Raw genomic sequence first — 25,256 nt, forward strand, 5'->3', positions numbered from 1 at the left:
CGCGCCCAGCGACTGCTCAGCCGCCGGCCCACCTGTCCGCCCGTCCGATTGTCCTAAAGAGTAGTCTGAGGGTCTGAGGGAGCGCACGCGAGGGCACGTCCTTTTCTGGGCCGGCTTGGGCTTTCCGGTAGAACGGAAGCCCAGTGAGGACAGGGGCGGCTTCATTTTGGGCTTTTGCTCCCCAGCGCCCAGCTCGTACCTGGCACGGAGCGGAGGACTTTGATCCGTGTGCGGGTAGAATGGAAGCCTCATGAAGGCAGGGAAAGCTTCCTTCTGAACTTTGACTTCCCGGTGCCTCGCAGGTGCGTGTCTGGGCTGTGAGGGGCTGTTTGGTGTTTACTTTGATGAGTTGGTACTTTCTTCCCTCAGAAGTAAGCCCAGGGAAGGGAGGGGCAGCGCTGACCCCACCCCACCCCCGCCCCTCAGCACCTGCTGTCTCCCTGTCACCTAGGGAGATCCGCGCTTCTTGATTGGGTGGGTGCGAGGCGAGCCCCCGGCGGGAGGGGCGGCGAGTGGCCGCTGCCCTTGGTGCCGACGGGTCCGACTTGGTCTCCAGCCTGGGCTCCTGGTTCTGGTTCTGTCCGCGCTTGCCAGTCCCAACTCGGCTTCCCTTAGGTGCCTGTGCACGGGGTCCCCTCTACGCACTTCCCCCAAAGGCATTTTCTTAAGTCCTTGGCTTCATAGAGCTTACTTGTACTTCGCTCCTTTAGGAAGCTTTTCTGGATCCCTTTTGGCAATCTCTCCTTCCTCTATTTATCCCCCACTCCTTCTCTTCCCTTCGCCTCACGGCGTGTAAGTTTCTCAAGTGCAGGAACTGCTTTGTCCATGAATTCTCAGAATCCAAACCCAGTGCCTTGCATGTACTTCCTAAGGGTGGGTTGGGCTGGATTGGTCAGGTTTCTGAGGTAAAGCTTTGGGGGAACAAGGCGGTCTTCATTTTTGAGCAAATTTGCTGGGTGGGAAATTAACTCTGTCCCAGTGTTCCTCTCAGTAAATTGCATGTATATATAAATATATATGCATATATAGACTGAAGCTGTTGGATCTGGCTAAGCTTCCCATCCCATCCCATGGAGCTGGAGGGGCAGTGGTGGAAAGGACAGCTGGCTGCTGATATTCATCAGGCACTAAGATACAAGGTAATCCTGAATTCTTCTCCATCTCTCAGGTGACTTAAATCAGATAATCTACCAATCAATCATAAGAAATCTTCTCCCGTCTGAGAACCAAGATTCCCAGATCTCAGCTCATTGTAGAACAGGAAAGGGGAAATGGCTGAGTTTGCCTAATTCTCTGGTCAGCTCCTTTATTCCATTTCCTGGGCTCTATCTCAAAAAACAAAAACATGTCCTTAAGAAAAAACTTTCACCAAAAAAAGGCAAGACTCTTCTTGTCTTTTTTGTTTCTAGAAGGTTTAAGCAATTAGGAAGAATAATTAATTTTTGGGAGTGAGAACAGGGAAGAGATCTTAATTTCTCTTTGAGTGTTAGCCAATTAGTTTCCTTTCACTTTTTTTTTTTTTAGATTTTGTAAAATTTAGGAGGCATTAGTATATAGAATTCCTTAACAATTTACATTGTTCTTGCTTTGCTCCTTGGAGACTGAATACTATTATAAAGGCAGCCTTAAAGGGTGGAAGGGGCAGACACTTCATTCAGACCCTGAGAATTCTGCTAACAATTGAATTCTGAATCCACAGATGTATTGCAGGATGTGTAAAAGTAGACCTGGTATGGTAATTGTTATATCATCCTTTCAACAGTGTGTATTTACTGATATACTCAGAGGTGGGGGGGAGGTTGGTGGATTTTAAAATATAAAGTCCTTGTACCTACTGCTCTTAACTCTATTTTCCTGTAACTATTAAAGTTTTTTAATCTTAATGACTTAAAAATCTCACTCACTTTTAAGTCTGGCTCATTATTTAAGTGAAGGAACAAGGGAAAACATTAGTTGAATCCTTTGTAGAAAGATTCTTGAATTTAGGAAGAAAGTAATTTTTCAAAAGAATGAGCTAAGTGAAACTTAATTTTGATTTAGAATATAAGATCTGCTTTTCTTAGTTTGAAAGTATCAAGCTGGTATCTTCATTTATTTAAACTAAGTAGTTAAGATTTCTGAAGGACTGCTTGTTAAATTAAACAATTTTTATTAGTCAGGGAATATAATTCTGCTCAATGAAAAGTTTAGCTCTATCCTATAAGAACTATTTTCAATAATATCTATTCTGTGCCTCAGGAAAGTTGTGACTAGAGCTGCTAACTTTCCACTTTTAAAACTGACAATATTTTTTATGGAATAGTTCTTTTTATGCAAACTTCATTTCCAGTCTGGATTTCTTCTTACCTTCAATATGATATTACTCCCACTGTGTACAAAATGAAAAGTGCCAATGAATGAAAGTTTCATATTTCCTATAAACTTTGATAGATTTTTCTTGGAGTACAAATCAATAAAGATGCCTTTGCAGTTTCCCAGTTTTATTTGTATAGTTAGCAAATTATTGATTTTTATTTTTATCTTTGTATCCTGAGCATCTTGCACATAGTATATCCTTAAATGCTTTTTACACTGAATTAACATTAAACTTGTCTGAAAGAATTTCAAGAAATTGGTTAATTTTATCCAATTTACTTTCCTTGTAAGTGGGGTGTGTGAATATAAATGTCTTAAATTCAAAACTGTGCAACAGTTGGGTGCATTTCTGCCCTTCCTTTTTCTTTTGTTAGCCCTAAAACTGTATGGGGAGCTTTTTAGGGACTAATAAGTAAAAATAAATTTTTAGAGAAACTGAAAAGGGACCATTTCAGCTTTTTGGTATTAAGTTTAAGAAAATTCTTAGTTTGCAAGATTCATCAGCTGTTCCCTTGCTTAAGGATGTCACCTGCTTGCATTTTAATCTTTTTCAAATAATTAAATCACTTGAGGCATATAGAGTTTGAATTAACCAATGTAGAATTAATAAATGTGATGGAGGGTCCTGACCTGTTTTGCCTGGAACTTGGATTTTGCAGGGAATTAAGAAAGAAATTTAGTACTGAGTGTAGAGGAGGAAAAAGCTTGCAAACTTGAAGAAATATACTTTGTTGCATTCTCTTATTTTGGATTGGTCTGAAGATTATCTGACAAAAGCTGGGAATTGCTTTTTTATTTTTTTAAGTAAGCTGCAAACTTAAATGTGTTTCTCATAAAGTGTAAAAATTTACACTTTGTATTATTATTTTTCCAGCCATAATACTTGAGTGTTGAGTGATTAATACAAGTCTTCCTTGTCTTAAATAAATGTAACCTTTGGATTTTAAAAAATTTGTCAGATGAGAAACACTCACTTTGCAGAGCCTGAAGATACATAATTAGCATATTTTCAAGCAAAAATAAGCCTAGTAGATGACAATAGATACTTGTATTTTGTTACAGTATAGTTGTACTATACCTTATACACTGTTTGAGAACAGTAGGAGCAAGGACTAGGAGCTACAAGTATGTAGTCAAGTATCCTGTGTTCATATTTCTCCCTTCAGTTTCCAAGGACCAAGATATTGTCAATATGAGTTAAGTAAATTTTTGTCTATGTATATTTATCTAATAACAAATAAGAAATAAAAAGAGGGGAAAGACTGCTAATGTTTTGCACAATGGCTTTAATATAACCTCAATGTAACATCTTTTCACTGGTTGCATGTTTTTAATAGAATTCCATAGGAACCATAGTTCCATAGGAACTAACTGCCCCTTAAATATTGTCTTACCCAAACTTGTGTTTTTACAGAATAATGTCTTCAGGTGGGTATGCCTGTAATTCCTTCCTATCTGAAAGTATTTAGGCTCTTCTGAGAAATGTTTTTTTATGGAAATGTCACTGATTTTATGATAGAAATCACGAAGAAAATAAGAATTATCTTCCTTTAAAAAAAAAAATTCCCTTACTGGAATGTAGCCTTTTCATAAAGCATGAGAGATTTTTGTTTGGATAAGATTCCATGAAAACAGATTTCTAGAACATCCTTCTCATCACTTTGAATTCAAATTGCCTTTGCTACCAAAGCACTTATTAAGTCACAGCAGAGGTAGCAAGGAGACATTAGAATTAGAATTAGGCAGAGTACTGTCTAATTAGAATTAGAAAGATTTAGAAAGGATAATTTAAAAAATTAAATCTTATTCTTAGGCTATTTACTAAATATATTCTCAATTTCCTTTGAATAGAAGGAAAGTTTAAGTCATTAGAAATAATACGTGATATATCATTTAATCTTTTAAAAGCAAATGTATATAAAATATTTGTATTTGTTGAAATGGTTCATTAGGTGGATTTTGTTTAATGCTAGATGTTCTTACTTTTATTTTAGGAGCTGAAATTACCCACCTATAAAGGCCAGTCTCCCCAACTAAATCTCAGACGGTATTTTGCAGACCTAATTGCTATTGTAAGCAATCGATTCACTCTTTGCCCTGCAGCACGACATCTTGCTGTCTATTTGCTCGACCTCTTTATGGATCGATATGACATTTCCATCCAGCAGCTGCATTTAGTTGCACTTTCCTGTTTGCTTCTAGCAAGTAAGTTTGTACTCTGACAAAATTGGAAACAGTTTACTATTACTGTAAAGACCAGCTTTGATGTATTGTTGTTTTAAAAAGACAGGATCTAGGAAACATCCCTCCAGATTCCTTTTATGACATTAATTTGGATGAGTATTCTGGAATCTTGTTATGGACCACTGCAATCAAGAACCTTGTTTGGTCCCCTTTTAGAGAAGGACCCATGTGCCTACAGTTTTATCTCTATGGAAAATTAAACTCAGATGCTCAAATCTACTATTGCCCTTCAGCATTGCATAGTTACATGGGGGGTGACAGATGACATCAGTTTATGTTATCGATAGATAATACATATACTATTGGATGTGTGACTGCATTGTCTTGATGCCTGTCCTTGAACTATTTCAGTACTTGTCAGCCGTCACACCAAAAGACATGTCAAGACAAGGAAAGTTTTAGTTAATTCTGCTACTTATCTGTCTTAGAAGGTTGGGTAGGAAGCATAAATTGAGGGTTTTATATAGTCTTGATTCCTGCTGTCCATAGTCTTGTTGTCATCATGGCAGAGTATATAGTTGGATTGCCTTTTATTAGCCACCAGCACCTGAGATAGGCTTCCATCCTTTTGGAGTCTTAAATTTTGGAGCCACCACGTTCTGCCTGTCTTGTTCTCTTAGTAAGTGTGATGACAACAACATAATCTCCAGCCCAGCATTTTTAGTGCTACCAAAACTACTTAAATATGGGTGGTAAGAGTAAGTAGGGGTGTGAGCTTCAGACTAACACTATAATTACTTTTCTGCCTAAAGTCCAGTGTTGTCAAGGTTAAGAGTTGGGCTTTACCTTCTAGTCACTGTGATTGAACTTTCTCATCTAATGGTGTCTCTGCTATTTTTTAGTTACCTCTTTAGTTATGAGACAAAATCTGCCCTGAATCCAGCCAAGGCACTTCTGTCTAGATACCAGGTCCTCTGCTTACCCCATCTTACCCTGGTTTTTTATTCCATGTATCGATTCCTGGTTCTTTTATTGAATTCCAGTACCTTAGCTACCTAAGAGCTCTGTGTTGGCCTCTTCTGGAACCCAATCTCCTTTGATATTTCAGGCTGGGAGACCCATGAAATCAATAGGTTTCTTCTGGGGTCTAGCTTCTTTTGAATTAAACTCTTTCCCCATTTTCCCATCCCATATAGAAAATTGCCTTCTATCTCTCACATAGACACCTTTAATCTGTTGTTCCCAAAGCCTTTATCTTTCCCTCTCCCTAAGAAAAAGCTCTTATTTATCTACTAACAACTCATCTTCAAATAAGTTATAATTTCTTAACTTAGACATCTATATATAAAAGAGATCATCTGAGGGTATATGCATTTGTGGAAGAGGAAAGCAATTTTTCATAAGCCCCAAGACTGGCCCTAGGTTTTCTGGCAACCAAGACAGAATTAAGTGTTTTACAAAGATAGGTCATCCTTTAAGGTAAACCCTTTTTTTGATGTCTAGAGCTACTGATTGCTTTTCTAGGGACTTCAGTTAGCCTCATAACTTTGAGGGTTGATAACCTTTTGTGCATTAATATTTTACAGATTATTGAAGTTGTACTTATCAAGTCACACACATTAAAAATTTGCAAAATAGGATGGTTTTTGTTGTTGTTACTCTGGTAGAACATCAGCATTTCACTTAGTCAAAAGATCCTTTTTTGTATTACCTTAAGGTAATACAGAAATATGAATTGTAATTACCAGATTGAAACAGGATTGGTGTTGTCCATGTGCCAAGGTCCCTCTTTCATATAATTTTGGCATACCTCTCTTGGCTGAGGACAGGAAAAAAGATGCATTGCAGACCTTAAAATGATGACGTTGGGATGCAGCTGTTTCTTCATACCTGGCATCTCAGTTCCTTGTGGCTATCTTAGGATAATAAATGTCAGAGACAGCAACTATTCTGCATTTAAAATCCTAAATTTTAATTTTTTAGTAGATAAAGAACTATACTCTTCTCCCCCCAACCCCATTCCTTTCTCTTGCTTGTAGCTTCCAGTCTTAGGGCAGAAATTCACTTTTTGTGTCATGGATTCCCATGGCAGGCTGAAGCCCATAGACCCATAATCATTTTTTTAAACAAATAAAATCCATAGAATTATGAAATAAATTCTGTTGAAAAAGCAATAGAATTATCAAAATATTTTTCCCATCCAAGTTTAAAGATCATTTGTAGTCTCTCCATGGATCTTGAGCATCCATAGGCCTTAGAAGATGATGTTGGTATTCTACCTTTGGCTCTTCCCTGATTCTGCAAAAAGCAATCCAAGACATAACACTATGCATTGCTGAAGTACAGAATCAACTGGAGGCATAGTCTAGTTAGGTATAGTTGGTAGAAAGACTCTGGAACCTTTAGACAGATTGTGCTAGCTGGAAAATGGGTACCTTTATTTTTGCTTCTCTCCCATAAATCTTTTTTGATTCTCTTATTGTTAATGTTTGCACCCTTCACAAATCAGTACATATTTACTTACCTATTTACATAATCTGTTAGGTCTTTGAGGAAATTTTTTTTTCATCTTTGTGTCTTCTGTACGTGGTATGTAGACAATAAATTCTATTATATTTGATTTCTGTCATTCTAGTTGGACAGGCATATAACATTTGCCTTGCATTTAATCCTCATGGATTCTGATCCATTCTAGGATAGTTCTAGGTAATTCTAGATTCAGTCACATCCTTCTTGACTTATAATAGCCAAATTCTTGTTTAGTCTTAGCATGGACCTGGTCTCCTGGGTTGACAAGTAGGTCTGTGTTCACAGTGTAGATAAAATGTTTTTAAAATATGTCAGCAATTGTTAAACTTTTTCCAATCACAACACTTTTTTGGCCGAGTAATTTTTATGTGACCCCAAGTATATAGTTATATAAGGTAGGGAGAGAAATCAAACATTTACTGATAATAAAGCATAATTTCATGGCTGTCCACATTCAGTTATAAGACTGCCATATGGGTTTATGAACCACGGTTTAAGAAGTTGGGTCATACATAACTTTATCATGGTTTGAATTGTGTAAAAAAGTGAAATTGTTGGGGTTTTTTTTTTTTGGCCAAAACATTTAAAGATTAACTCTTGCCTTTCTTTTCTCTCATTTGCCCCCAAAGTTATTTCAGTTCATATAATGCTTACATACACACACACACACACACACACACATATATTTATGTATATATTATACATATATATAAAATGTACACATACGCACACATAAACTCACATCATTTTAGTGTTTCTTCAGTCTAGATGAAACCAAAAGTCAAGAAGGGTTTTCTAAAGGGTATTTTTATGTAGGTGCTCCTTATTTGCATGACTCCATTCTTTTAGGGTTTATAATAAGGGAAATACATCCCTTTCAAAATCCATTAGCTTACAGAGTATTGCTTTCCTTTTTATACTTAACAATGTTATTCAGTGACATTGTATCTAATGTGGAACCTTCAGGAAACACAATGCTAATCAGCCCAGAGTTTTTGATTTTCTGGATTGTGAATTTTTTTTTTAACTAGCTGGTATCCTAAAGTCCTTAGGTAACTATGAAACATCACCAGCTCTAAATGGGGAAAAAAAATCCCAAAATTTTTATCTGAAGCAAAGCAAAAATCCCAGTTTTTTTTTTTTTCACTTTAAAAACATACTGTCTTTCTAAAGTCAAGAAGTGAAATATTCACTTATTTAATAACTACCTGGTAAATACAAAGTTCCTATAAATGCTTATTAATGCAGGTTTCATAACAAGCCCCTGCCTACTCAGGTAATAGTCTTGCATGCGAAGTCGGGTTGTTATGCTTTGATCTACAAGTCCAGATGTAGGGTTGGAAAGATCAGTTGTCCAGCTTCTGTTCTCAGAGACACCCAGCTTTTGTGACCTTAGGCAAAGCACACCTACCTTCTCTGCTTCATCTATAAAATTAGTAACCTTGTCATTTGTTTAGGTGGTCGAAATTTCAATGGTAATATAAAGCATTCTTGCTCTTTGAATTAAGCAGTGGAGTACCAAAATTTCAGTTACACTGTCTGGTACTAATGAATATCTTTCTTCTAAGCAACTTCAAACACAAACCTCTCATTAATTAATGTGTACTACTGTCCTTTGAAGTACATGGCAAGTATTATTGCCACTTTGTAATTGGTGAGGCAAAGTTTTGGTTTGCATTTCTAATTCATTACTCATTCTGAAGAATTTGATTTTGTTGGTGTCAGACCACTAAATTAATCTCCTATATTTTTATATTATAACTATGTCAGCAAATTCTGGCTTATAGATGTTTTGTCTTAAGTTTACTACCAACAATAATACATATGAATTTTATCTAAAACAAGTCCATGACTTGTTGATGCAGTCAGATTTCAGCAACTAGCTTATGAACATGGAAGTGAGCTGACAGAGGAAGAAATTTTAGTAAGTGTACATTGTAAATGCTACTGTGATAGCCACAGAATTGCTCTTATTAGACTTATTATTTACATGGACATAAAGTTATATTTTGAGGAAGTGACAGCACTTACTTGGAGGTGAAAGACCTGGTTCACTGAAACAGGAGGACTAGTTCCTTTTCTACTGTTACCACTTAATAAATGATTTTGAGCAAGTAAGGCTCATTTATCTCATCCCTAAAATGGGGGTGATGATCTTACTTAATATGTAGTTAGCAGATTGGGATGTAGTTAGCACATATTGGACCAGATTAGCTCTTGAGGTTATCCCCCAGATTTTATGGTTATATAAAGATAATGTCTTGAATGATTAAAAACTGAAGAAGGTATAACTATCTCCTAAAGAAGAGTAATTGCTGAATAATGGGAAATTAGCAGAAATAATCAGGTCAATATTAATCTTTGCATGTGGATCTAAACTCTTTTTTTCTCAAGAGGAATTAGGAACCCAGAGACTTTGTAATTTATGTGATAGTGTAGTTTTTGTCTTTTAAATCTTATTTTAATTTACCTTCTAAAGAAGCAAGAGATTGATAGTTAGTATAGTAGAGTATGGAATCTAGAGATCAGGAAATCTGGGTCTGAATCCTGGTTATGTTTTTTTTTTTTTTAATAGCTTTTTATTTACAAGTTATATGTATGGGTAATTTTACAGCATTGACAATTGCCAAACCTTTTGTTCCAATTTTTCCCTTCTTTCCCCCCAACCCTTCCCCAGATGTCGGGATGACCAGTAGATGTTAAGTATATTAAAGTATAAATTAGACACACAATAAGTATACATGCTGGTTATATTTTTAACAAGATATAGATAACTTTGGTCATAAAGCTTAGCCAGATGTTCTTAATTAGGGAGTTTCTAGATCAGTTTTCAGAGGATCTCTTAACTTTTTTTTTATTTGTTACCTGTGATGGGTTTCCTTCCTCATCTTATATGTTGTATGGATGCATTTAAACATAATTCTGATAAGAGATCCATAGGCTTCACTGAGTTGCCAGGAAGTTCCATGATTTCCCCAAAAGAATCTTTTTTTTTAGGCAAATCATTTACCATCTCTGAGTCTTTTTCTTAATCTCTGGAAGGAGTTGGATAGAATAGTACCTGAATTCCCTTCCACTTAAAGCACTCTTTATTTCTATATTTCAGAGGGGAGAAACAGAGCAGAATATGCTTTTTCAGATCTTTTCAAATAATTGTGATATACAAGATTTTCAATCTGTTTCCAGTGATGAAATGTTTATTTTTTTTTTAAGTGGAAGTACTTTTAAAGTTTAGATAAAAGCACAGAATTGAGGGAAATAAGTAGAAAAGAGCATTTTTTTTATTTAAAAAAAATTCTAAAAGGCTCATTAACATATTATCTAGGACCTTAAATCAAACCGAAATTTAATTAGTAACATTATTTGTATATCTTTCATATGGTTAGCTCTATTTTCTTATGCATTAGAATATACATTCAAATATTTACCACATTCCTTAGTTCTGAATTCTGAGAGAAAGGTGATCAACTATATAAATTAAGCTAAGAATAAATGAGGGAGAGGGGAAGAAGGATAATTACTGGTTTTGTAAGCTTTAAGAGAAAGAGACATTTTCTTTGGATCAAGTGTGTTACATTTTGATGGTAGATGAATAATATTTTACTTATTAGCTAAAACTTCCAACTGCATAATCATTTCCTTTTGTGTTTTTGTTCTCCAAGGTAAATTTGAAGAAAAGGAAGATAGTGTGCCTAAACTAGAGCAACTGAACAGCCTTGGCTGTATGACTAACATGAATCTAGTATTAACAAAACAAAATTTACTACATATGGAGCTATTGTTGTTAGAAACGTTTCAGTGGAACCTCTGCCTTCCAACAGCTGCCCACTTTATTGAGTATTATCTATCTGAAGCAGTCCATGAAGCGGATCTGCATGATGGCTGGCCAATGGTTTGTCTGGAAAAAACCAAGTTATATATGGCAAAGTATGCTGATTATTTTTTGGAAGTGTCATTGCAAGGTATGCTTTTGTTCTTAGTAAAGAAAGATTTGTTAGTTGGTGATTGTGTGTATCCTGTTACTTAAATATATTCTTGGTGTCTTCACAGATTATGCCTTTCTAAATTATGCACCTTCTCTAGTAGCTGCTGCTTGTGTAGCTTCATCAAGAATTATTCTTCGTCTTTCCCCAACGTGGCCTGCTAGATTATATCGCCTGACGGCCTACTCTTGGGATTTCCTGGTGCAGTGCATTGAACGATTATTGATGTAAGCCTCTCATTATTTATTTATAGTTTTAGTTATAATTCCTTGTACTAGATAGTGTTTTAAATTGCAGTATTTGGTAATATTTTTCTTAAAATACAAGTTGCTTTAGAAACAACTGGTTCAAGTTTATGTTATAAGTGGATTTTCAGGAAGGACTTCAGAAAAACTTTGCCCCTGCCAGCCATCTAGGTTTCATGAGCATAATTTTATGGCCATAAAATTGCAAGGTGGGAATCTAGGCCTAACATCAATCAGACTCAGATAAAAGTCTTGTAGCATATTTGAATAATAGGAAAGTGACAGAGACAAAGAGTGAACTTTGCATCCTTGTTTTCCTCCATATCGCTGACCTGCTTTGAGAGGATTTTCTCCTGTTCCTTTAGGTCCTTTTCTGGAGCTGCCATACCACAACCATGGTGGCAGTAACACCTTAGGATTTCTAGGTACTTTCTGGAATAGCTTCTAATACTTTTATTCCTGTATGTGATGACAGTCTGACTGTCCTGAAGGTTAAGAGTAGGAGAGGCATCTCATAAAAAGCAACAAGGAGAGGAATTCTCTTTTTTTGGATCAAAGCTGGGGGATGAGGTCACTTATGAAACTGCTCTAAACCTTATCACTTCTGTAATGGTACAATGACTTTGATCTGAGCAGTAATCAGAAGCATAATAAAATACTGAGGTTAGAAATGACATTAGCAATAATCTAGCCCAACATTTTGTTCAGTTGGATGAATCTCATTTATAACATCTTCTGTAAATGGACAACTGTTTCAACATGTATGGCAAAATGAAATGTAGTCTATTCCATTTTGAACTAATGTAACTGTAAGGAAATTTTTGCTTTAATATGCTATTTTCCTTCCTGTGATTTTTTTTTTTTAACTTGTGTTATAGTTCTATACTCAGAAGGCAAACAGACTATGTTCTAATCCTTATATCACTACAAATTTTATAAGGCTTCATTTTGGTTTTTTGCAACTTAAATGTACCAAATTTTTAAACTGGTCCTCATTTATCATGGCATTTGAGCCTTTATACTATTCTGTTGCCTTTATGGACACTTTCTGATTTGTCATATTTTATTTTAAAAGATGGAACCCAGGATTAAACATTGTATTCCAGATGTGAAGAATATAGTGGGAATACTAACTATCTTATTAGGGATGTTATACTTTTGTCTAGATTTTTTTCACTGTCAATTCACTGAGTGCAGTTAACTATATCCATTGTACTTATAAAGTTGATTTTCTTTTTAACATAAATAGATTGGCTTCCACATAGACAAATCACTGCCTTATTAAAACAAAAATAAAAAAAATAAGAAATTAGGTGAAAAAAATGAAAATGATAAGGATATGTTGTACAATTAAAACAATTCAGCTGTAAACTATTTTAAACAATTCTTGATGGGAAAATGGGATGTAGATGGAGAAAGACAAACACAGATTACAAGCACTCATACAGAGTCTTAACCAATATTTATCCAATATTTCACTAATTTGCCAAGTTGAAAGAAATTATATCTGAGCATAACACTAGCAAACTTGTAAATAAAGTCTTAAGAGAAGAATGCTGGAACTTAAATTTTTAATATCATAAGTTTATAGTATACTCTTAGAGGAAGTAGAAATGGTAACAAAAAAAAGAAAAACAGAGATCATATAGTCAATATTTGCTGGAGAAGATAAAATTGTGAAGCCATTTGAAAGATTGATTTTCGAGACATTCAAAGGAAAGAAAGATAAAGAAAGTTTACCTTAAAACCAAGAAAAGTTAGTCAAGAACATCAACTGCTACTGAACTACTTTTGCCATTCATATAAAATGTATCTATTTTGATTTATAATATGGGATCTTAATCTAAATTTAATTTTTAAGCTGCTTTCCAGTTTTCTCCACAGTTTTCATTGAGCAGTAAGTTCTTATTTTAATATTTGGGATTCTTTGGTTTATCAGACAATATTGTCTTCTGGTCTGGGATGTTCCTGATTTGTTCTGCTGATCACCTTTTCCATTTTTGAACCACTACAAATTAGTTTTGGTGATTATTACTTTATAGTACAGTTTTCAAAGAGGGTAATGCTAGATTCCCTTTCTTCTCATTCTCCTCCTCACCTCCTTATTATTAAACTTGTTCCTAGATGATGAATTTTGTTGTTTTTTTTCTAGATTATTAGAATAACCTTTTGGTAGTTTTGTTATTATAGAACTGAATCCTAGATTAAAAATATAAATTAATGTAGATAGAATTATCATTTTTATTACATTGCAAGCCACCAATGACTTAGTGAATATTTCTCCAATTATTCAGGTGTCTATTTCTAAAAAGAATATTTTTCTTTTATTATTATAGCTTTTTATGTACAAAACATATGCATGAGTAATTTTTCAACATTGACCCTTGCAAAACCTTTTGTTCCAAATTTTCCCCTCTCTCCGTCCACACCCTTCCCTAGATGGCAGATAATCCAGTACATGTTAAATATGTTAAAGTATATGTTAAATCCAATATATGTATACATATTTATACAGTTATCTTGCTGCACAAGAAAAATCAGATCTAGAAAGAAAGAAAAAAAACCTGAGAAGGATATCAAAAATGCAAGCAAACAATAACAGAAAGAGTGAAAATGCTATGTTGTGGTTCATACTCATAAAAAGAATATTTTCTAGTTGTATATAGTCTTGATATACTTTTAAATATTTTGTACATTCTAGAGTTATTTTGAATAGAATTTATTTCTTGTTGGGCTTTGTTGGCAACACGCAGAAAAGATGATGATTTTTGTGATTTGTATTATATCCTACTACTTTACTGAAGTTATTGGTTCAATTAATTTTTAGTTTAATTTCTGGGATTCTTTATATAATCCTTCATATCATCTGTAAAAAAAAATGGTATTGTGTTTCATCTTTGCTTATTCCTTTTACCTCAGTTTTTTTCATATCTTATTGCCATATCTAGCATTTTTAGGACTATGCCAAATAATTGCAGTGACAGTCATCCTTGATTGACACTTGATCTTAATTGAAAGACTTCTAGAATTTTTCCATGTTACATATGTTAGGTCTTGCTTTTAGAGAGATGTAATGACCGCGTATTTAAAATCAGCCGGAGTCAGGAACTCAGGTTAAGGGAAAAATCTTCAGTCTTTATTGAAGTGAAGAGGTGAAAAAAGATTGCGATAGCAATATGGGCAAGAAGGATTGCGATAGCAATATGGGCAGCTGCAACAGGAAGCCAGCTAACAGGGAGATCTGAGCTGAGAAAGCCGAAGCAATGGCAATGCAAGCAGTCTCTCCTTCCCCTTCCTTTTCTACTCCCCTGTCTCCACCCACCAGGACTTGCACAAAGAGTGGGCGGGGGGGCATTCTTTCTCCAAGCTTATATATTAATAGAGTATGGTCCAATTACTATTTAGCCTCATGTGCTTGGGACCTCAGTGCATCAACTCAAGCCTCAGTCCATTACAGAGAGATGCTGATTACAATACCAAGAAAATATTTATTTCTATGCTTTCAAGTTTTGTTTTGTATTGTTTTCTACATAAAAGAACATTTTCTCTCAAAGATTTTTTAAAAACATTTATTGATTATAAATTGATTTTTAAAAATTTCTTTTTTCATTAATATGGTCTATTATATTTATAGTTTCTTAAATATTGAAGAAATTCTGAATTCCTAGCATAAATCCAACCGAATTATATTATAGAAATTTTTTTAACATATTGTTGTAGACACTTGAGTAATATTTTATTTAATACTTTCGTGTCAATATTCATTAGGGATGCTGGTTTCTAGTTTTCTTTCTCCTCTTTGTTTAGGTATCAAGACCATATTTGTATCAGAAGGAATTTGGTAGGATCCCTTCTTTTCCTGTTTTTTCCCAATAACTCATATTAAATTGTAGTTAATTGTTCTTATAGCATTTGATAGAATTCACTTTTAAATTCATCTAGTCCTGTGTTTCTTGACCCCCACTCTTCTCTCCCAAAACTAAATTTATAGATTGTTCCATTTGTGCTATTTGGGGGAAATTGTTTTGTTCAAATTCTCTACTTTTCCTCTTAATCTGAGTATTTTAAATTTTCATCAACATTCATTCATTTAAGTTATCAAATTTGTTGGCATATTGGGCAAAATAGTTTCTAATTTCTTTTGTTCTCTCCTTTGTTAAGAATTATTTACATTTTTGAAACTAGTTTTTTTTTAAAGCTCCTGTTTGTATTTATGGAGCCAGTGTTTTACTTTTTCTTTTCATGTTCTATTTAATTGAAGTTTTTGGATTGTTGGTAAGGTTTTTTTTTTTTTTTAGTTATAACAATTCATCTAATCTTTTATCTCTTTTGTTGATGAAAGTGTTTAAATATGTTTCTCTCCATTTTGCATCTCAAAGTTTTGATGTGTTTCTTGTGATAATTTTCTTTGGTGAAATTGTTTCTATTCTTTTTTTTTTTTATTATAGCTTTTTATTTACAAGTTATATGCATGGATAATTTTTCAGCATTGACAACTGCAGGACCTTTTGTTCCAACTTTTCCCCTCCTTCCCCACACCTCTTCCCCCATATAGCAGGTTGACCAAAACATGTTAAATATGTTAAAGTATAGGTTAAATATAATATATGTATACATGTCCAAACACTTATTTTGCTGTACAAAAAGAATTGAATTTTGAAATAATGTACAATTAGCCTGTGAAGGAAATCAAAAGTGCAGGCGAATGAAAATAGAGGGATTGGAAATTCTGTGTAGTGGTTCATAGTCATCTCCCAGAGTTCTTTCACTGTGACCCACCAATTCTTAAAGATGAAACAGTTTACTCTCCCATTTAAGAGCAAATCCTTTCTTCAAAGGTTTTTTATTAAAATTTTTCCTATATTTTGGTCAATAAAGGGTATGTTTATTATTTTTGTTTTTTTTTTAATTTGTTAATTAAATTTTTATGCCCTAGAATAGTTACTTTTTCTAAAGGTCCCATGCACAACTGAAGGAGGGGTGCATGTGCCCATGTGCGTGTGTGTGCACGTTCATGTGCACATAGATATAGATGTGTGTATGTGTATTTCTTGATGATGTTTCCCATTCAGTAATCATCAGATATCTGTTACAGCAGACTTTTCTAAAATTTTATTCAAGTTCTTAACTTCTTTCTTGTTTATCTTTTTGTTAATTTAAAGGGATAATATTGAGTTTCCCAGCTATTATAACTTTACTGTTTCTTCTTGAAACTAAATTAATTTTTATTTTAATTATTTTGATGCTGTCCCATTTAATGACTATGTGTTAACTATTGATGTAATTTCATTGTCTATGATGCCATTAAGGATAACAAAGTTTTCCTTTTTGTCTCATTTAACCATGTCTGTTTTTACTGTTCACTCATCTAAGATCATTTTTGATTCTCTTGATTTGTTGAGTTTATCTCAAGCATAATTCTTTTCAACCCTTCATTCTATGTGAATCTGTCAGATTTCTTTCTTATAAATTACATATTGTTGGGGTTTTCTTTCTGGTCTAATTCTATCTTCTTATGAGTCAGTTCATCTCATTCATGTTCACAGAATTTTTAATTGTACATCTTCCTTTTTAAATCTTTTTATGCTTTTCTTCCTTTGTCCCATCTTAGTCTCTTTACAAAGAAGATGATAAAAAAAAGAAAATGATTAATACTAGTGTTATATAAAAGAATCAGTCTGCTTCCATTCTGTTCCCTCTCTTTGCCTAAATCAAACTTTGACTACTGATTTTTACTCCCTCTTACAATATTCCCTTATTAAGTTGAAATTTGGGTTGTTTGTGACTATTTCTTATGTGATTGTACTCTTCCTGATAGCTTGTTGAGTTTATTGTGTTACTCCTTTTCCCATACTGTGTGTGTGTGTGTGTGTGTGTGTGTATGTGTTCAGGGTTCCTCTATTTGATTCAGATAAGAATGTGATTCATATGTTTTCTATTAGTTCTGTTTCTTAGCTCATGATTATATTTTCTTCTTATATATTCCAAATTATGGACTATGTTATGAGAAACCCTAAATTCCATTCTATTTCTCCTCTTTTCTTTCTCATGTGTTCTTTTTCCTTCTCCTGCCCCTCCTTTTTTAAAGCTATTAAATCAGAACACACTTTTAGTTCCTTACCTCTGCAAAAAAGTGGGAGCAGATGTTTTCTCATATTTCTTTCTTGGGGCCAAGAATTGTCAGAAAGTGAATATAATATTCTGTTACATTTTCTTTGTTGTTGCTTTTTTCCATTTAACATTGCTATAGTCATTGTCATTTTCTTAGTTCTCCTTCACTTTATATCAGTTTGTAGATGTTTTATCTTTCCATGCTACTCTGAGTTCACCTTAGTCTTAGCATAGTAGTATTCCTTCCCCTTCCCCCATGCCCTACAATTTATTTGTCCATTTTCCAATTGATGGGTATATACTTGGTTCCTTGTTTTTTTTATTCTATAAAAAGTGGTCTTTTTTTTTTTTTTTTTTTTTTTTAAATCAGGGAGCCTTTCTTTTTTGTCACTAACTTATCTAGGTTATAAAATATGCCTCACAGTGGAATCTCTGGGTCATAGGATATGGATATTTAGTCACCTTTTTTTTTTGTATGCTGTGATTCCAAATTTTTATTTAAAACTGATGGACCAGTTACAGCTCTACCAATGTAACAGCATAGCTGTCTTTCCACTACTCCAGGTTGAAGATTTTAGTAGATTTGAAGCCCAACAAATCCAAGAGTTATGGTATGCCAAATTCAAAAACAAAAACAAAAAACTAGTTGTAGTCAGTGTTCTTTCCCTTGTACTTCTCTATTTAACTATACTGTGACCCAATCTCTATTTCTTAATCATACTCATTAGGATATTAGGAGAAACTTTGTTTAATATCTTGCTAAAATCCACATGTATACTTTGTATACAGCATCCTTCTGATCTACAAATCTAGTGACTTTAGGCCAGGTCTTACTGATCACTGTTTCCTTTTCCATATATTCAGAAGACATTTTGTTTTAGAAATTTATTAGAGAGGGTATCAAAGTTTGTATTCCTCAGAATCAGCCTTCATAGCTTTTTAAAAAATTGGGACACTTTGTTCTTCACTCCAGCACCTTCATAGTTATTTCATTATCTCAGCCTTTTAGCGGTCACATCTACAGGTTCTTTCAGGACTGGAGATTATTCTCTATAATCAGATCAGGTCATTTGAAGAGACTAGCTGGTACTGTCTTACTATCAGCTCATCTATCTTCACTATTGTTGTTCTATCTTTTTCAATCTGAAGATTGTTCCCTTTGATAAAATAGAAGAATTAAGTAGTTTTGTAATTCTGCTTCTTTTCTGTCGCTCATCAGTTCACCAGCTACAATAAGTGACAATTAACCCAATATGATTTTCTTTCTTTTTTTTAAGCCCTTTAGAAGAGAGACAAATGCTTGTGTTAAACATAGTCTTTGATTATTCTGGTGTTTGGCCTTTGGCCTTTCTGACCTAAAAATCATGCTAAACTTTTACCTGTAGGTACTGTTTCATAAGCAGCTTTCCTTACAACAGATCTGTGAGGTGGATAATTTTAGCATTATCTTCATTTTGCTGAAGAGAAAGTCAGCAGAGCAGAGCAGATAGACTGACCTCAGAATCAGGAAACCTTGAGTTGAAGTTCCACCTCTGAGACATACTGTTTCTGTGATGTTGGACAAGTCCTTCTAAATGTCCCAGCAACTCTAATGCGATGCTGTAAGTTAGGGGAAAATAGTCCTGGAGTCAGGAAGGATCTGAGTTTAAATCTAGCCTAGAACTAGCACTAGTAGTGTTGCTCTGGCAAGTCACTTCACCTTTGTCTGCCTTAATCGTAAAATGGAGTTAATAATAGCACCTGTCTCCCAGGGTTGTTGTGCAAATCAAATGAAGTATTTCACATAGCGTCTGCCATATATATATGTATGTGTGTGTGTGTGTGTGTGTGTGTGTGTGTGTGTGTGTGTGTTATTTTTATAAGTTGCAAAAAAAAAAGAGGCTAACTTGCATTCTTAAAAACAGTTTTCTTATTTAGGAGTCACTGTGTCAGTGAACTCACAGGGTCCAGTTGTTATTTACCCTCTCTCCCTTTATAGACAAGGAAACCAAATTATAGTATAAATTATTTGAATGTGACCATAAAGTATGTATGATTTGGATCCAAATTTCCTGTTTCATTGTACCACACTTGCTTCCTGTTATTCTTTCTTTAAAAAAAAAAAATCCTAGATTTTTATTTCTTTTCTGTTTTAATTTTTCAGCATTTAATTTTTTATCATTTTGTGGTTGGTTTTTTTTTTTCCATTTGCATTATTGTAGTCATTATGTGTATTGTTTTCCTGAATCTTACCTCCACTTCATATCAGTTCATAGAAATTTTTTCATGTTTCTATTTTCATGCACTGTTAGTGAAGCTACAAAGTAATATTCCTATTCTGGAAAGCATTTGGAATTTTGCCAATAAGGTGACTAAAATATCTGTGCCCTTTAGTAACAGAAAAGTTCCATGTATGCCAAAATGTTTACATCATCACTTTTTTTGTGGTTGCAAAGACCTTAAAATAGAATAGATGCTCATTGATTGGAGATTAGTTCAATAAAGGTTACACGAATGTAAAGGAATACTACAGTGTTTGCCTCTTTTGTTTATAGTCCTTTGGCATGTTTCTTGTATTCCTGATTGGTTCTGTGTCTGGGTTTTTGTTTTGTTTTTTGTTTTTTACATTTATGAGAATCTGAATTCATCCAATTAAAAATTCTTATAATATTGTCTGTGGTGTTCTCTGTAGGTTTCTCTTCCTTTTCTTTCTCATGAAATCTTAGAATCTTTAGTCCGTCTTGAGCTAACTTCATTTAGTATCAAGGTATAAGATCAGATCTTCTTCCTCTGAATTTTAAAGAATTTGCTTTCCTAATGTAGGAAAAATCCAAACCTAATGTTAAACCTAAATCTGTTATTAGACTACATGCTATGTTCATCTCTCTTGACTATAACAAACTCTTAAGACAAAATAGTCATATTCAGGAGAGAACATTGGCAGTATCACTTATTTCAGGTCAGCTATTATTGCTGTAATAAGTCTTTTGCCAAATTTTTCCTTTTTTTAAGTTTTTGAAGATTATACTAAAAAATGAATGTTTAATTATATAAAATAACTAATTTACTGTCTTTTTGTATTTTAGTGCCCATGATAATGATGTAAAAGAAGCAAACAAACAGAAAGGACAGTCTGGCCCTCAGCAAGGTCAGCTGAGTGTGTTTCATCCTACATCCCAAACTACAAGACCAGTCCACATTCAACAACCTCAGTATCTCCATCAAGCACATCAGAACACACTGCAATATCGTCATACAGTGTCAGAGCAACAGAACTGTCCACAGATAGTATCTACCAGCACTCACACCTCAACCTACACATTACAGACTTGTCCTACTGGCTTACAAACCAGTGTTCAGGGCCTTGGGCACATGCAGACTGGTGTTGGTATGTCCTTGGCAATACCAGTAGAGGTTAAGCCATGTCTTAGTGTTTCTTATAACAGAAGTTATCAAATAAATGAACATTATCCTTGCGTCACTCCATGCTTTGAGAGGTGATGATTTGTCAAAGTAAGCATTGATCCATACTTGTTCTCATATAACTTCCAAGAATTTAGAATAAAAAGAAAGAGCTCTATTCAGAAAGAAATCAGAGCTGAATGCTAATAAGACTTCAAACACTGAACCCACTAAAATTGAAACTATCCCTTTCATTGCATCATGTACACATGGGAAAAGTGAATTTATAATTATGTATGTGTCAAATCTGTTGCATATTATTTCCACAAGAATCTCTTACAGCAAAAAATTTCCAAACCCCAAGTGAAGGTCCAATTATTTCAAGCATTTTTCATTACCAAAAAAGAAAGAAAAATAATTTGGACATTTACTAGTTCATTATAATGGGGTGTTTTATGATAAATGTTATGCTGATATTTATCTCAAGGAAAACCTCTTTTTTCTGGATTTGCCAAACATTTTTTGTATGAAGGAAATTTGCAGTATTACTTTTTGAAGAGGTCATTTTTGTATATTCTGATGTTTTTGAATAATATACTTGATTTATAGATTAACTTTGACTACATTCAAATTCATTGAGTACTGTGCTGCAGAATCAGTTTGTGCTATACAATAATACTAAATTTATTAGTAGAAATTATCCTATATAACTTCCTCTTACAAATAGTATGTGTATTTGGATATATCGCTTGAGATTAAGGGCAAAATTTGTTTCAGCTTACAAGATCATTGTTTTTAATATAAATATATATTTGCCTAAGGTTGAGATGAAAACACATACAAGCTCAGGGAATTTGCACTACTTGGAAATGCTTAAATGGAATGCAGCATGCTTTTGAGACATTGAGTATTGACAACCAGAGGAATTTATAAATGCTTATAAACTGTAATTAGGCCAAAATACTTCCATGTGTTTTCACATGAGATTATAGGATCTTAGCACAGGATGGGTAAAGTGGTTGTACCTGTGGTTCATTTTTATATATCTATGTATAGGTTTTGTATTATTGCAATCCGTGGTTTATCCCCAGTTTGATAGTTCAATTTCCTTTTGTTTTTTTTTTTTTAAAGGGTAGGAGAACAGTTATAAAATGCAGAGCCTAAAAATGTATTTTTAAGGAAAGGTTCTCAGGTTGTGCCAGAATGGCATTTTCCGTTTCACAAGAGACGGAGATTTATAACTAACTTTTGGATCCAATTAATAAATGTTACTTAAGGGTGCTTATACAAAATTGCTTTAATTGCAGCTGGTTTGTAAAGTACCAAGACTAGCTTATTCTCTGAAATTCCACTGCCTTGTTAGTCAATGGATGAATCATTAATCATGACCATGAGCAATTTGGAGAATAAGGAGTATTGGGGAGGGGGGAGTAGTAAGTTAAAGGGGGGAAAATAAACATATTACAATAACTATGCGGTTAGCTATATATTATGTTCTTTGTGGGAGGAGAGGGAGGTATGGTGAAGGGAGTCTTCCTGGTTTAAAAATAAGTAAGTTCTTTAAAGATTTTTTTTTAAGTAGCACTTCATTAGAAAGGAATTCACATGGCTGATATTTGACTGCCATCTTATATGCTAAAGTCGAATGTCAATATTATTGCTAAGATATGGGTATGCAGCAGGAATCAAAGTAGTTGTGGTATTACTCTTAATAAAGAAGGGACTCGACATAGGAAGGGAAACTCTCCCAGGAAAACCTTCAATACTTGATGCTGGTGGTAGTTCTATATGTGTGAATTATAGTGTTTATGAGGCCATTTCCTTTTTTTCCTAAAAGAATAAATTGTGCTTACCATGCTTTAGTCATCTCATAGTACTTCAGTTTGATAGAAACCGACACTCGGGTGAGACTTTTAAAAACTCAGTGTGGAAGTCTTGCTTTCGTAAAGTGCCATTTTAAAAATTATTTTTCCCTCCAAGACATTGCGTATTTGTATTTGCTTATTTGTAAGTTTTTCTTGCCTTGAGAAAACTTTAATTACTTGGGGGAAATTGACAAAAGGGAAACTTTCTGTCATATTCACTTTTCACAGTACTGCAACCTTGAGTCAAGTTTTCAGTATTTTAACTACCTCGATATGTAATGAATGTAAAATATTGGGAATGAGATCCCAACTTGAAACAACAGCTGGTGCCTATGATAACTTAATGTCTCCTCAAATGCTTTTATTGGTTTAAATGTCATTCTTGTTGCAGAAGAGTACTTTTAAAAAAAAATTAATAATTTCTAGTCTTTGTTCAAACAGCCAATTAATAATGGTTTGATTTTAGGAAGGTATTAAAAAATTGGTTATTATTGCTGCATACCCCTTTTTATTTGGTTATTTTAAAACTTCAGGTTTCAGTTTAAAAGCAACTCATTATTGCTGTTTATGGTTTTGTTATTTTGTTTTGTTTAACTTATTGCTTAGTCTGAATTTCTACAAGTACAAGACCATCAAAAACACGTACTGTGAACAGATTAATTTTATATATGAGGGCTTTACCAAAGTCCAGTGAATACACTACTAAAGGTCAGACTACAAACCAAAATGTATGTGTTATAGCATTAATTCCAAATAGTGCTTATAATGCAAAAGTCCACAACAATGGAATCTAGATGAGTGCTATGCACTTGAAATTTTAAAATAAAACTAGTTTTGAGTACTATGGCTTTGGTATTTGTTTAAATATGAGCTCTTGTGTATTTGTGATTTCATTTAACCATATTCAACTATAAGTCGGACTTGTTTACTTAGTTATATTCACAAATAAAAAAAAAATCATCCCAGAACTGTTATTTTGTTGCAGTGTGTTTCAGTTCCATTCCTTGTCTACTTTTAAATTCATGCTTAGATACAAAGGACAGTGAATGCTTCTTTAATGACAGTGTGTTAGGAAGTCTTTGCTTTCCAAAAGTGAAGAGAAAGCAAGTAGAAAATTAAAAAACAAAAGACAAGAGAGAGAAGCAGAAGCAAGGGGGTAGGGAAGGCAAGAGTGAGACAGAAAGTCAGGAAGCCAAAGGAAAAACCAAAGCAGGCAAGTGAAAATGAAGCTGTCACTGACATTTCACATTTCTCAGTTTTCTTTGGTGTCCCAATTTCACTTCGTTCCCTCAAATTTATATACATCAAGGATTTGACCTACTCCATCTTGGTATTCCTTTCACCTGTGGCGATCCTAACCTCCTTATGTCTTAGATGGTTTTCAGGAGTTGCTGGGGCTGAGAACAAATCACTTTGTGATTAATCTGGTGTTAGAATTCTGAATTTAGTTAAGGTGGTCCTTAAACAATATTCCTAGTCTTATCATGGGCCCCATACTTGACCTTCCAACTTAGTGGAACCTGCCCCACCAATGTGTATTCCATGAATGTGGCTTTTAAGAATCCAAGATTGGGGCAGCTAGGTGGTGTGGTGGATAGAGCACCAGCCCTAAAGTCAGGAGGACCTGGGTTCAAATCTAGTCCCAAGCACTTAACACTTCCTAGTTGTGTGATCCTGGGCAAATCACTTAACCCCAATTGCCTCAGGGAAAAAAAAAGAATCCAGGGTCACCTCTACCATCATAATGTGAAACTTTGTTTTCCTACCCCCCCACCCTCCCAATGAAAAATAGCTTTGCATTGTGTAAGTTATATTCCCGCAAGAGCAATTTCATTTTTTTAATGATAGCTTTTTATTTTTCAAAATCCACACATAGTTTCCAACATTCATCCTTGCAAAACCTTGTATTCCAAATTTTTCTCCCTCCCTGCCCTCCTCCCTGCTTTCCTAGACAGCAAGTTATCCAATATATGTTAATGGTGTAAATCTTGTAAACATATTTCCACACTTATCTTGCTGCACAAGAAAAAACAGATCAAGAAGGAAAAAAAATGAGACAAGCATGTACACAACAACAAAAGTGAAAATACTATGTCATGATCCACATTCAGTCTCTTTTTGGATGAAGATGGCTCTTTCCATCACAAGTCTATTGGAATTGGCCTGAATCACCCCATTGTTGAAAAAAGCTGTCACTTATGTTCATAGCCTTGCTTGGCCATTTCAAGTGTAGTATGTTTACAGAGTCAGTAAATATGCATTTATTAAATGCTTTGTATGGTATAGGACAGTTATCAAAGGGGATATATACTTTGGCAGCCATGAGGTTCAGCTCAGTGTACTCCATATGCAAGTCTACATATACAATTTTCCTGTACTATGCTGAAATTCTTCATGGCCAAGCAAAAAGTATGAGGGGGGTGGTGGTGATAGTTTTATGCCCCTAAAATTTCAGCCTTTAAGAAATAGCTATAAGGAAGGGGAGAGAGTTAAGGGGAATTACAAAAAGCATCTTCACTCTCATATTGGATAATCCATTGTGGTCTAAGATACTGAATGTAACAATGCAAAAAATGAAACATTCAGCAGGTATTTTTCAAACA

At 34.3% G+C, this 25,256-nt stretch overlaps 1 protein-coding gene across 1 annotated transcript; it reads left to right on the top strand.

Annotated features, from left to right (window-relative positions):
- Nucleotides 1–212: 212 nt before the first annotated feature.
- CCNJ (cyclin J) lies at nucleotides 213–23,621 on the top strand. The gene is made up of 6 exons (XM_051981756.1): nucleotides 213–302; nucleotides 1,030–1,139; nucleotides 4,350–4,560; nucleotides 10,731–11,030; nucleotides 11,119–11,278; nucleotides 20,473–23,621. The coding sequence occupies exons 2-6, from the start codon at nucleotides 1,071–1,073 to the stop codon at nucleotides 20,885–20,887; spliced, it is 1,155 nt and encodes a 384-aa protein (XP_051837716.1). The 5' UTR covers nucleotides 213–302; nucleotides 1,030–1,070; the 3' UTR covers nucleotides 20,888–23,621.
- Nucleotides 23,622–25,256: the final 1,635 nt, after the last annotated feature.

This window comes from Antechinus flavipes, chromosome 2 (genome assembly GCF_016432865.1).
Source record: "Antechinus flavipes isolate AdamAnt ecotype Samford, QLD, Australia chromosome 2, AdamAnt_v2, whole genome shotgun sequence".
Lineage (NCBI taxonomy): Eukaryota > Metazoa > Chordata > Mammalia > Dasyuromorphia > Dasyuridae > Antechinus > Antechinus flavipes.